The 14368-nt window shown below is 41.9% G+C and overlaps 1 protein-coding gene across 1 annotated transcript in view; it reads right to left on the reverse strand.

Moving 5' to 3' along the window:
* Window positions 1-822: 822 nt before the first annotated feature.
* TBC1D31 (TBC1 domain family member 31) overlaps window positions 823-14368 on the reverse strand; it is a 45530-nt gene continuing 31984 nt past the window's right edge. Inside the window, exons 16-23 of the mRNA XM_060775838.2 lie at window positions 12814-12966; window positions 10886-11021; window positions 8759-8851; window positions 7683-7823; window positions 5702-5896; window positions 5073-5223; window positions 2448-2573; window positions 823-1175 (exon numbers count right to left, since the gene is read on the reverse strand). Of these exons, the coding sequence (XP_060631821.2) occupies window positions 1045-1175; window positions 2448-2573; window positions 5073-5223; window positions 5702-5896; window positions 7683-7823; window positions 8759-8851; window positions 10886-11021; window positions 12814-12966 (1126 nt within the window). The 3' untranslated portion in view covers window positions 823-1044. The remainder of the gene's footprint in view (window positions 1176-2447; window positions 2574-5072; window positions 5224-5701; window positions 5897-7682; window positions 7824-8758; window positions 8852-10885; window positions 11022-12813; window positions 12967-14368) is intronic.

Here is a 14368-nt window from a genome sequence, read left to right on the forward strand (position 1 = left end):
TGCTTTGAAGTTCCATGCTAAGGTATTTCTTGTTTATGGTTTGGATTCTTATATTTCATGATTGCTTACCCAAAGCCTTGGATCAATGTATTCCTGTTTTTTTGGATTGTATTGGAGATGCATGGACTTTGCTTTTATGGATGTTGCTGAACTCTACCTTGAACTAATTTGTTCCTGCTTATTTTCTTACCTAATTGGATTCACCTATTTCTTTAAAGTGCCTTTTACTTGGCTGCTTTTTACTTATCTTCAATAAAAGGGTTGTTTTTTCCTATTCAACGTGTGGTGTTTAAAGTCAGAGGGTTATTCCTGTTCTGGAGTGCAACAGTTGGCTCATGCCTGACATTTCTCTCCTGCCCCATTCCATTAATTCCATGAGCTTCTTCCCACTGGGGCTAACAATTGGATTTAGGACAAAACAATTTATGTTCGAGAGACAGCCATTTCGGTTTCCATTTAGAAGAGTGTGAATATACACATCAGTAGAATAGATCGACCCCCTCCTTGCTGGCATTCCGGAGGAAAGTAAAGACCTGGCTGTTTGAACAGGCATTCGACTAAGCAGTGTGATTGATTGATTGACTATCGGAACACGGAATATCGGATAACGAGTTTGGATTGATGAGACCTGATGGATTTGTTATATTGGTGTAGTGATGTATTGATATTGATGTTTAATGATTTGTGATGCTATTGCTTTTAAATGCTTAATGATTTTGTATTGTGTATACCTAAATTGTTGTAAACCGCTCTGAGTCGCCTAAGGGCTGAGAAGAGTGGTATACAAATAAAGTAAATAAATAAATAGAATAGACACTAGTGTTTTACTTAAAAACGTATATTTACTTAATGTATTTCTTTTTAAAAAGTCAATTTCAACATATATATATATATATAGAATGCTTTTAAATACAAAAACATATTATGAAAGACACTGAATAAATGGTGCAAAATCTGTTCCTTTGATCCTTTTTGTGCAGCGATGTAGAATCTCGGTAAAAAAATGTCCATCTGTAGCTGATCCCGGTCCCTTCAGCTGTTCCACTATGTCTCCACTGGGGATGGCGCTTGCCTGGCCTGAGTCTTGGACATCAGCCTCTGCCTCAGCTGCCGGACCTCTGCCATCAGCTCTCGCTCCCGAGTCTCCAGCTCTTGCCGTCCTCGGTCCAAAGAGACTTGAAAAAAGAGATGGCAATTGAAACACAAGCAGAAGGAAGTGAAGATATGATTTGTTGTCGAAGGCTTTCGTGGCCTTCTGATGTCTCCACCACAGACATCAGAAGAGCTGCAAGGCCAAGAACAAGCCACGAGAGTCAAGACAAAGATCCACCCAGAGGAAAAGTGTTCTTGCCATACATCAAGGGAACCACTGACCGCATAGGGAAGCTGATGAGGAAACACAACATGCAAACTATCTACAGACCCAATAAGAAAACCAACAAATGCTACGTTCAGCAAATAACAAGAGGGATCCTCTCACCTCTGCAGGAGTCTACCGTATACCATGCAGCTGTGGACAAGTCTATATAGGGAGCACCAAACGCAGCAGCATTGCCCAAACACGAATCAAGGAAAATGACAGGCACTGCAGACTCATTCAACCAGAGAAGTCAGCCATAGCAGAGCACCTGATGAACCAACCTTGACAAAGCGTATTATTTGAGAACACAGAAATGCTGGACCACTCTGGCAATCACCATCTCAGACTACACAAAGAAGGCACTGAAATCCACAAACATGTAGACAATTTCAACAGAAAGGAGGAATTTTTTGGAGTTGGAGGTACTGGATTTATAGTTCAACTGCAATCAATGAGCACTCTGAACTCTACCAAAGATGGAATTGAACCAAACTTGGCACACAGAACCCCCATGACCAGCAAAAATACTGGAGATCTTTGGGGGAAATTCACCTTAATTTGGGGAGTTGTAGGTCACCTACATCCAGAGAGCACTGTGAACCCAAACACCAATGGATCTGGACCAAACTAGGCACACATACCTGATATATCTTAATTCAATTATTAGAAGAGTTTGAGGGGAACTGACCTTCCTTTCTGGGAGCTGTAGTTCACCCACAATCAGACAAATCGTGACCTCCACTGATGACGGACATGGACCAAACTTTGAAAGCACAACCCTCATGACTAACTCTACCTACTGGAAGGGTTTGAGGAGAGTAACTCACCATTGTAGAAGTTGTAGTTTACCCTGCAGCCAGAGAGCACACTGAACTGCACCAATGATGCATCTAGAGCAATTTTGCCCAACATAACAAACTTAAAGTACTGCTGGAATTTGGGGGGGGGGGGGGGGGGATACATTTTGTACAATTAAAAATGACTTTTTCAAATAACCCAGGCTACTTGTTAAATAAAATAAGGTGAGCAGTTATGTGACAAACACAAAGGCTGGTTTGGCTATCTGAGGCTTCACACCACAACTTACAATGTGCTGAAGAATCTGCTCCTGATGCATCATCGTTCAAGCAGGTGTTGCCAGGCTGTGGTTGAGTTTTGCTGGATGCCTGATGGGTTTCTAAGCCTTGTTGAGCTCTCAACTCCCGCAACCTCTCTGTAGAAGGCAGACAGGATCCTTGCTTGTTTATGTTTACAGATACTAGGCATGCTTCGTACAAGAAGATATTTGATCCCCTTTAAAGTGTATACTGAACTTTTTAAGATTCAGAGCACAGTAAGAGCCACACATTTGTGAGTGATACAAACAACAACAGCAGAATATTTTCCATGCCAGAAGAGAGGTGCTGTGTGCCCCTTCTGGCACACATGCCATAGGTTCGTCACCACTGTCCTAAAGCTTTTCTGGTAGGTTGGAGACATTCTGTAGCCAATTGAGTGATATAAGCAGGAGTAGACATTTCCAGCTCATCCCCTGTTTGGGTATCAGCCAGCACGTCAACGACTTAAATCAAGAAATAGTTTTCTTAGATCTACAGAGACACTCGCTGGAACACCTCAGCAAGCGAGAGTTCAAAAGTGGCAGGCTCAAACCCAGCACCTCAATCCGTGGGTGATACCAGATGAGAGACTCCCCCCTGGGCACACAGAAGACTGGGCGACTTGGAAGGCGCTGAACAGACAGCGCTCTGGCACCACAAGATGCAGAGCCAATCTTAAGAAATGGGGCTACAAAGTTGAATTTACGACATGCGAGTGGGGAGAAGAGCAAACCACTGACCACCTGCTACAATGCAACCTGAGCCCTGCTACATGCACAATGGAGGACCTTCTTGCGACAACACCAGAGGCACTCCAAGTGACCAGCTACTGGTCAAAGGACATTTAATCAACTACCAAGTTTGCAAAATCTGTGTTTTTTTATCTGTTTGTTTGTTTTGTTCTGTTACAAATGTAATACAATGGTATGGTTGCTGATGACATGATAAATAAATAGCAGGAGTAGAGAGAAGCAGAAATCTTGCCATGCAAGCTGATGTCCATTTGGGAAATACTGGATGTTTTGCAGCATGTTTGTGCAACTGTATTTGCATTTGCTTTACCCTATTTTGTATGAACAGATTCTCTCTCTCTCTCTCTCTCTCTCTCTCTCTCTCTCTCTCTCCATATCCCTCTTTTCACCCAAAATTGGGATTTGTGGCCTGACAATTAAAAACAACAACAACAACAAAACTACACTGAGGCCTATGTTTCATATGCTTTAAATCTGGTGGAAAACTGCTGGGCTTGAGAAGTAAGGGTCCCTGCTAGTCCCAAACTTGAAGGGCTATTCCCTCCAAAGATGTTTGTCCCCAGATACACTCTAGAAACTTTGTAAGACTCTTCCTCATGGTCATCTGAGATAAGGAGAGGCCTTTTTCCAAACAGGAATTGAGTGGTGGTGACTTCCTGTTTAAAAAAGCCTCTCCTAAACATATGATCACCCATAAACATAGTGAAAATGCCTTTCAAATTACAAACGCCAACAAAATCAAACTTTTTGGAATCATCGGAAATGAGAGTAGCAGTTTAAATCAATTTTTAAGCTGATTTTAAATGTCTGTATTTTTCCCCCATCACGTCAACTTGTTTAAATATGATGAATGGTACACTATAGCAGACTACCGTAAAGTCTGCATGTTTTGCATCATATTAGTGTAACAGAAGCCAACAAGTATTTTTCAACAGATATGTTAGGTCATTCTTACAGAAATTTTTGTGCTGAATTCAGATCTGTGTTTATTTTTCTCTCTATTGCATGTAGTTTTTGCAATGACGATAATTGAATAATTAATGCATTTATGCACTGATATCAATAGAATATAATTAACCACAAGCCAACCAGTATTTTTCATCAGACATAGTTTTACGTCATTCTTACAGACCTGATTCAGCGTGAAAAACTCTGTAAGAATGACCTAAAATTATATTTGATGAAAAATATTTGTTGGCTTGTGTTATTTTTGAGGATGTTAAGATCTTCCGGAGAGGCCCTGCTCTCAGTCCCATCACCTTCGCAAGCACGTTTGGTGGGAACGAGAGACAGGGCCTTCTCTGTGGTGGCCCCTCAGCTATGGAACCCTCTCACGAGCTAGATTAGATCTGCCCCCTCCCTCTTGTCCTTCAGGAAGATCGTGAAATCCTGGTTATGGAACGAAGCATTCCCAGAATAATGGCTGAGACTGGTTACAGATCAAAGTGAGTGACCACATATGCGGACTGAGTTAAACATGATTTTACCTTGGCGATTTGGTATGTATGTATTTTATCTATATGTATTTTAATTTTTTATTGTTGTATGAGGTTTTAACTTGTATTAGTAGCATTGAATCCTTGCTGTAAGCTGGTCTGAGTCCCTCTACGGAGGTGAGAAGATCGGGATATAAAAGTTTTAAATAAATAAACACCTGTCAGGTCCTGCATAGAGCATACAGGCTGCAGTTTGGGTTGTTGTAGGTTTTTTTGGGCTATATGGCCATTTTCTAGTGGCATTCTCTCATGACATTTCGCCTGCATCTATGGCAAGCATCCACAGAGGTAGTGAGGCTGCAGTTTGCTGACCACTGTCTCAAACAAATAAATAAATAAAAAGAGACTGACTATCCTAAGGGCTTACCAAAATAGCCATCTTCATCCTGGAGTTTCCCAGCCAGTTCTACCGCATCTTTCATCTCGCGTTCCAGAAACTGCTTTCTGTTGGCATCCTGTGCTGCAGTGACTGCCTTTTCTGCTGCCAAACGCTCTCTTTCCTCCAGAACATCTTTCCACTAAAAGAAGAAAAATATGGAGTAGGACAACTCAATTTAAAAGTGAAATGAAAAAGAAGAGACGCAGGAGACAGATAATAATAATAATAATAATAATAATAATAATAAACATCACACAGTCCTAGACGCTTGGGAAGTGTTCGACTTGTGATTTTGTGATACGAAATCCAGCATATAGATCTCGTTTGCTGTGACATGCTGTGTTTGTGTCAGTAAAATAATAATAATAATAATAATAATAATAATAATAATAATAATAATCTTTATTTATACTCCGCCACCATCTCCCTGAGGGGGACTCGGGGCGGCTAACATGAGGCCAAGCCCGAAAATACAGCACAGCAAAATAAAATATAAAATGCATACAACAAAAAACAACAAAAATTACATCACAATAAAATACAGATCCCATGGTTAAAAGTCATGCAACCAACCAGCAGGGTGATGCCTTATTTTAGGTGGCCTTTTCAGCACTTACTTTTTGAGCCTCCTCCGCTTTCATTGCATCCCGCAACTCCGCCTCTGTTGCTCTGTTGTCACGGAGTAGTGCTGCTACCTCCCGATAATGCCCCTCGCGATCCATGTCATCGCACCTTTGCATGCGCAACACCTGAGCCCGCCAGTCTGTATCCAGGTGTTCTTGGTCAGCTTTGGCCAAACATTCCTCCACCAGCTAAAAAGATACCAATCCCAACAGGGAAACAATTATTTCAAGAACTTGGTATGTTTTTTCACCTGGTGTCTCAGACTTGTAAAAAGTCAGTTGCCTTTGATGGGGAAAACCAGGTTCTTATACTTTGGGGCAAACATGCAAAAGAGTATTTATATAGTGTAAATCTATACCAATTTAGCTATGCCACACTAAGGCACCCCTATACTAGAAACACACTGTTGCACAGCTTATTGTTTAACTTACACTATGCCAATATACACTTGGTTGCACAAGTCAATAGAATGAGCTTAGCAGTGGTTCTCAACCTATGGGTCCCCAGATGTTTTGGCCTTAACTCCCAGAAATCCTAACAGCTGGTAAACTGGCTGGGATTTCTGGGAGTTTTAGGCCAAAACACCTGGGGAACCACAGGTTGAGAACCACTGGCTTAGAGGGTGCATACATGCAATGGCTTAAACAACAATTCACAAAGTGGTTATGCCAGCAAAAAACTGTAACCAGAATATGACTGTTGAGCAAAGCTCTCTAAAGAATACAACAACTTATATAAGAGAATTTATCACTGAGGTTTTCACCAAGAAGATTGTAGCCTATTACTACAACTCCCAGAACCTTCCAGCATCCATGGCTACCAGTGTAGGAATTGCCGTATATATTTGAGTTTTTCAGCCTTCATTTAGGTTGAAAAAAGCCCCCTTGGCTTATACTCAAGTCAATGTTATTTGTTATTTTACTCTGTTATTATTATTATTTTTTATTACATTTATTATTTTACTCTATTATTGTTATTATTATGTTTATTATTTTACTGTACTATTACTCTTATTATATTTCCTTTATTTAACTCTCTTATTATTATTACATTTATTATTTTACTCTATTATTATTGGAAGGATACTTAAGCACATTTACACTGAAGGAGGTTAGAGTAATGGTTTAATCAGAGCTGGACAGTCTTATCTTAAATTACAGTTTTATGTAAAGATTTAAAAACATTTAACCTACAATGCCTCAATTAATGTCATTTTATTGGTATCTAGTTTTATTTTGAAATTTACCAGTACCTGCTGCATTTCCGACCGCTGGCTTATACTCAAGTCAATAAGTTTTCCCAGTTTTTTTGTGGTAAAATCAGGTGGCTTGGCTTATATTCAGGTTGGCGTATACTTGAGCATATATGGTATATTCCAAAGTAATTTACAAATTCCAGAAGAGACTTCAGGTAATTTTATTTGATCTGTGGAACACCCTCCCTGCTGAAGTTAGACAGGCGCCTTCCTTGATGGCCTTTCGTAGGAGCCTGAAAACGTGGCTCTTCGAGCAGGCCTTCAACTGAATGTTATCATTGGAACGACACTGGAATGGACTATGACGATGTAATTGACTATGACCCCAGGATTTGACGAAGTGGATTTTTAGCATAAGTATATGTGATGTAGTAGTAGTTTGATATGTATTGTCGTGATTTACTGTACACTGTCTTTTCTATGTTGTTGTTCACCGCCACGAGTCGCCCTAGGGCTGAGAGTGGCGGTCAATAAATGCAAGAAATAAATAAATAATAAATAATAAATTTTATATAATAGGAACTGTATATATAATGGGGCTTTTAGTATCCACAGGGGGTCCTAGAGCCCAACCCAAGTCGATATGACACCCCACCGAATTTCATCTTAACAGACTTTTCCAAAATAACAAGTTACAGAAGGAAATCAAAGCATTTTGGTCCAAGATAAAAAATAAGCTGTTCAGTAGACTGATGTTAGAGTTTTGTCTAGGTCCTTACCCGTTGTCCTGTCTGTTCCCTGCCCTGCCCAGTTTCGATCAACCTCTGAAGCAAGTGTTCCTCAAGATCAGCTTTCCTCCGGCTGGTGTCCAGCTCCCCTTTTACTTCTTGTGTCACGGCTTCCTGCCCTTTGATTAGTTTCTGTTAAGACATAACAAAGGTATTGGAGGCGAGGAACAGGTTTGACACACTCTTAGGTTTCCAATTTATATCCTTCCTATCTCTCTATCAGCTCCAACTTCCAGAGAGAACCGTGATTCCCACCAACGATGGATCGGGATCAAACCTGGCACAGATCCCTCATCAACAACAGAAAATACATCAAGGGTTTGGGGTGAAATTGACTCTAGAGTTTGGGATTTATAGTTCACCCACATCCAAAAAGCATTTTGAACCCAACCAATGATGGATGTGGACCAAACTTGGCCTGCTTACCTGACAGACCCAACTACTGGTGGCCTTAGAGGTTCAGAGTTATAGTTCATCCACAGAGCACTGTGCACCCAATTGATGATGGACCAACAGAAAATACTGGAGGGGCTTGGGGTTATTGATCCAATATGATGGAAGTTGTAGTTCACTCTGCATCTAGAAAACACTCTGAAGCCCACCGATGATGCATGTGGACCACACTTGGTACACAGAACATACAGGAGGGTTTTCTTTTGGGGGTGGGGGGACTGACCCACCAGGATGGAGTTGTAGTTAACCCCCCTCGCGACTCCCCTCCAGGGGTCCCAACCCCCCAGGTTGAGAAACGCTGTTCTAGGTCCTCCAGTGCAACTCTATACAGACAACATATTACTCACATATATAAAAGTGAAACCTACAAAGTTGGGAACGCTGACAAGCAAACATAAATCTCTTTTGCTGAATGAGTAAGTGGATAGTATTGTACAGATAATAACTGAACTACCAGCTCATGGGCACTTCACTGATTGAGGCAAACCTGACCTTGACATCCACTTTTCAATACACTCAGCACTCCATTTGTACCTAACATCTTCTTTGATAATGGAGAGAATGAATAGGTTTAGTACATTCAACATACTATCATACTGTGTTAAGTGCATTACCTGTTCAAAAAGCCGCCTCTGTGATTGAAGCTCCATCTGCTGCACTTCTACATCTCGAATTGTAGCAGCTGTTTCTTGATCTCTCATTGATGCCTAGGATAGATATATGCTGGTATTGCAAAAGAGCAACAGTATTCCTTATTTGCTTTCGGCATTTCTATTTGCATGCAGTTTTGGACAGGGGGAAATGCTGGAGATGTGTCCAATCTGACCTCTTTTATGATGGTGGGATTGCCACTGATATAGCTTCTCCTGGGCTTGCTGACAGGAAATGTCCCAGGAGTGGCCAAAATGCAGCCTGTGAGCTATTTTAGCAGTTTAGAAAGATACAAAATTGGTTTCGCCTACAAGACTCCCAAATGTAGTGGTGTCATACAGTCGGGAGATTATGACTCTGGAGGCAAAGGTTTGAATCCATGCTCAGAAATGGAAACTCATTGTTGGCCTTGGGCTAGGTCCTTCTCTCTCAACCTCAGAGGAAGGCAAGGCTGAGCCCCATCTGAACAAACCTTGCCAAAAAAACCCACTACAGGTTTGCCTTAAGGTTGCCATAGGTTGGAAACAACTTGAAGGCAAACTACAGTATTTGCAGCATTTATTTATTTGCAGCATTTATATTCTGCCCTTCTCACCCCGCAGGGGACTCCGGGCGGATTACAGTGTACATATATATGGCAAACATTCAATGGCAATTTTGACATACAACATATACAGACATACACAGAGGCTATTTAACTTTTTTTTCCCTGGCTGCCAGGGGAGCTGTTGCTTTCATCGACCATCTGCGACACTGATGAAGTACTTCCGCATTCCCCGCATGCTTTTTTGCTGGAGTGCTTTGCTGGAGTCTTTTTATGGCCACATAAATTAGTTAATTTAGCCCCCCCCCCCCCACACACTTTAAAGTGGTACCTAATTTTTCTACTTGACAGATGCAACTGTCTTTCGGGTTGCAAAGGTCGTCAACAAGCTACACAATTGGTCGGAAGCTCACTCTGAGGTGGGCTAGCTTTGAACTCATGACCTTCAGTCAGAAGTGATCTTAATACAGCTGACACTCAGTCAGCTGCACCACTGATATAGCTTCTACTGGGCTTGCTGATAGGAAATGGCCCAGGAGTGGCCAAAATGAGCTATTTTAGCAGTTTAGAAAGATACAAAGTTGGTTTCGCCTACAAGACTCCCAAATGTGGTAGTGCATAGTCAAGAGACTATGACTCTGGAGACAAAGGTTCAAATCCATGCTCAGAAATGGAAACTCATTGTTGACCTTGGGCTAGGTCCTTCTCTCTCAACCTCAGAGGAAGGCAAAGTTGAGCCCCATCTGAACAAACCTTGCAAAAAAACAAAAAAACAAAACCCACTACAGGTTTGCCTTAGGGTCGCCATAGGTTGGAAACAACTTGAAGGCAAACCATAGTAACAACGATGGTATGAAGGCATGAATGAATGAGTTTTAAACTGTTTAATACATGACATTATTGTTAAACAAGTCTATTGTTATTAAACTTTTTTATATTAAACCTGTCACCATCTTCATCATCATCCAGGTACAATAAGGTAAAGGAAAAGATTTGCCTTGACATTAAGTCTAGTTGTGTCCAACTCTGGAGGGTGGTGCTCATCTCCATTTCTAAGTTGAGCTGGTATTGTCCATAGACACCTCCAGGGTCATATGGCCAGCATGACTGAATTGAGTGCTGTTACCTTCCCGTCGAAGCGGTACCTATTGATCTACTCACATTTGCATGTTTTTGAACTGCTAGGTTGGCAGAAGCCGGGCTAACAGCAGGAGCTTATCCTGTTCCCCAGATTAGAACTACTGACCTTTTGGTCAGCAAGTTCAGCAGCTCAGTGTTTAACCTGCTGTGCTACCGGGGGCCCTTCCAGGTACAATAAACAGCATTAATTTTCATTCATTCTGTAGAGATATTCTACAAGCCACAGCAGCGCTACTGCCACGCCAGCGCCAAGACTACTCCACTGGAAAAGACTTGGGCCTTTTGCTTGTTTTTGAAAACGCAGCAAAGCACAACGCTAGGTCATGTCAACATAGATAGAAATGCTAATAGAAACCCCAACTCTCCTGCTCACATTGGACTTGTTATTCAAACATTAGCAGATTACCTTCCTTGTAATTTCATCATCAAGCCGCTTGAGCTCCATTTCCCGTTGATCCTGCTGGTATTTCAGGAAACGCCTTCTTGCGGCTTCCAGTAACTGAAGTTCCTTCACCTTCAACTCTCTCTTTACAGCAGCTAGCCTTCAAAGCCCCCAAATGAAACAAATTAAGGAGCGCAAGAAGAAATGAACCATTCAAGAGGCAAAAGTGACAAGGCACAGCGGGATGTTTTTGGCAGCGGGCACCCGTTAACTACTAGAAACACAGAGTTGGAAGAGACCTCATGAGCCATCCAGTCCAACCCCTGCTAAGAAGCAGGAAAATCAAATTCAAAGCACCCTCAACAGATGGCCATCCAGCCTCTGTTTAAAAGCCTCCAAAGAAGGAGCCTCTACCACACTCCCGGGCAGAGAGTTCCACTGCTGAACAGCTCTCACCTTTAGGAAGTTCTTCCTAATGTTCAGGTGGAATCTCCTTTCCTGTAGTTTGAAGCCCTTGTTCGGCATCCTAGTCTCCAGGGGAGCAGAAAACAAGCCTGCTCCCTCCTCCCTATGACTTGATACATAGCCCTCATCATGTCTCCTTTCAGCTTTCTCTTCTGCAAGCTAAACATGCCTAGGTCTTTAAACAGCTCCTCATAGGGCTTGTTCTCCAGACCCTTGATCATTTTAGTCACCCTCCTCTGGACACATTCCAGCTTGTCAACACCTCCCTTCAATTGCGGTGCCCAGAACTGGACACAGTGTGATCCCAGGCATGGTCTGACCAAGGCAGAATAGAGGACTTCTCTGGATCTAGACATTATACTCCTATTTATGCAGGCCAAATTCCTATTGACTTTTTTTAGCTGCTGCGTCACATTGTTGGCTCATGTTCACCTTCCTGTCCATGAGGACTCCAAGATCTTTTTCACATGTATTGCTCGAGAGCCAGGCATTCTCCCCATTCTGTATCTTGCATTTCATTTTTTCCCTGCTTCAGTGGAGTATCTTGCATTTGTCACTGTTGGACTTCATTTTGTCAGTTTTGGCCCATCTCTCTAATCTGTTGTTGTTGTTGTTGTTGTTGTTATTATTATTATTAAGAGCGTTTTGAATTCTGCTCTTGTCCTCTGGAGGATCGGCTATCCCTCCCAATTTGGTGCCGTCTGCAAACTTGATGATCATCTCTTCTAACCCTTCATCTCAGTCATTAATAAAGATGCTGAACAGAACCAGGCCCAGAACACATCCATGCTTATGGCACTCAACTCGTCACTTCTTTCCACAATGAAGAGGATCATTGGTGAGCATCCTTTTGGTTCATTCGCTTAACCAATTACAGATCCAGCTAATTGTAGTTTTGCCTAGCCCACATTTGACTAGTTTGTCAGAAGGTCATGGGGGACCTTGTTGAAGGCCTTACTGAAATCCAGACATGCTACATTCACGGCATTCCCTGCATCAACACAGCGTGAACCCCATTTTTGCATTCCTGGATTTATCATGAAAACACAAGATAATATTCAGAAAATAGTGACCCTCTGACAAAAGCATACTATAGAACCAATCAATCACGGAGGTCCTAGAAAATGCAGTGAATAGACATATCCTGACAGATGGCCATCCAGCTATTGTTTGCAAACCTCCAGAGAAAGAGACTCCAACATATTCCAAGGCAGGATATTGCTCTTACGATCAGGAAGCTCTTCCTAATGTTTAGGTGGAATCTCTTTTTCTGGAGTTTGAATTCATTGTTCCATGACCCAGTGTCCAGGGCGGCAGAAAACAAGCTTGCCTCTCCTCAATGACATCTTTCCAAATATGGCTATTGTATCCCCTCTCAGGCTACTTTTCTCCAACCTAAATGTGCTCAGTTCCCTAAGCCACTCCTCATAGGGCTTAGCTTCCAAAGATGGACGCAATCCAGGTCAAAGATGCTAGAAGGACAATACCTCCGCCGCTGTTCTGCTAGCTTCTCTTCCTCCTTCATCAGGGTCTTCCTCCTCTGCTCTTCTGCCTCGCGAATTAACTCCTGCTTCCGATACCAAGCCTCATCCTCCACTCTATGCTCGATGGCTTTCGCTTCGACCTCATGAACCAATTGTCTGCAAAGAACAATGATGAAGCTCACTGTCTGAAGAAGACTCTGAGCAAGAGTACTGTGATTGTGGTTCAAAGCAAGAATGGGGATTTAAGCTTGATTTTGGCATATATTAGACCTAGCCTCCCAAGAGGAATCTGGACAATAAAGGAACCTAATGGCTCAAAGCAGTCAATCCAAGCAGAGTTTCATAAATATGTTTTTGACCCCATTTCTTGTAACTTGCAGATCTGGAGGGTGCTTGAATTTTTGGGGGTGGGGATTAGCTGAAAATGCTAGGTATTTTTTAAGGTATCAATGGCATAAAAAGAAAACAAAGTATTACATGTGGTTTAGCATACTACAAAGACACCCGGTAGTAAAGATATAGAAACTGATCAGGGGATGGATCACTGTAGCATTTTTAATCATTTCTTGCACTAACTATTCCATCTCCTTCTAAGTCAGCATTTCTCAACCTGGGGGTTGGAACCTGGGAGTGTCAGAGGGGTTGCCAAAGACCATCAGAAAACACAGTATTTTCTTTTGGTCATGGGGGTTCTGTGTTTGGCTCAATTCGCGAGGCAATAGGGTTCAGAATGCTCTTTGATTGTAGGTGAACTATAAATCCCAATGATTACAACTCCCAAATGTCAAGGTCTATTTTCCCTAAACTCCACCAGTGTTCACATTTGGGCATATTGAGTATTCATGCCAAGTTTGGTCCAGCTCCATCATTATTTGAATCCACAGTGCTCTCTGGATATAGATGAACTGCTACTCCAAGGTCAATGCCCACCAAACCCTTCCAATATTTTCTGTTGGTCATGGGAGTTCTGTGTGCCAGGTTTGATTCAATTCCATCGTTGGTGGAGTGCTCTTTGATTGTAGGTGAACTATAAATCCCAGCAACTACAACTCCCAAATGTCAAGATTCTATTTTTCCCAAACTCCACCAGTGTTCACATTTGGGCATATTGAGTATTCGTGTAAAGTTTGGTCCAGATCCATCATTGTTTGAGTCCACAGTGATCTCTGGATTTAGGTGAACTACAACTCCAAAACCAAAGGACACTGCCCACAAAACCCTTCCAGTGTTTTCTGTTGGTCATGGGAGAACTGTGTGCCAAGTTTGGTTCAATTCCATCGTTGGTGGAGTGCACAATGCTCTTTGATTGTTGGACTGCTCTTTGATTGTAGGTGAACTATAAATCCCAGCAACTACAACTCCCAAATGACAAAATCATTTTTTTTGAGTGAAGGACATACATTGGGTTGTTGGGTGTCTTGTGTCCAAATTTGGTGTCAATTCGTCCAGTGGTTTTTGAATTCTGTTAATCCCACAAACGGACATTACATTTTTATTTATATAGATAGTGTGAATGCTAATTAATCTCCAAAAGGGTCACACTTCCAAAAAGCTATAG

Source organism: Anolis sagrei, chromosome 4, assembly GCF_037176765.1.
Source record: "Anolis sagrei isolate rAnoSag1 chromosome 4, rAnoSag1.mat, whole genome shotgun sequence".
NCBI lineage: Eukaryota > Metazoa > Chordata > Lepidosauria > Squamata > Dactyloidae > Anolis > Anolis sagrei.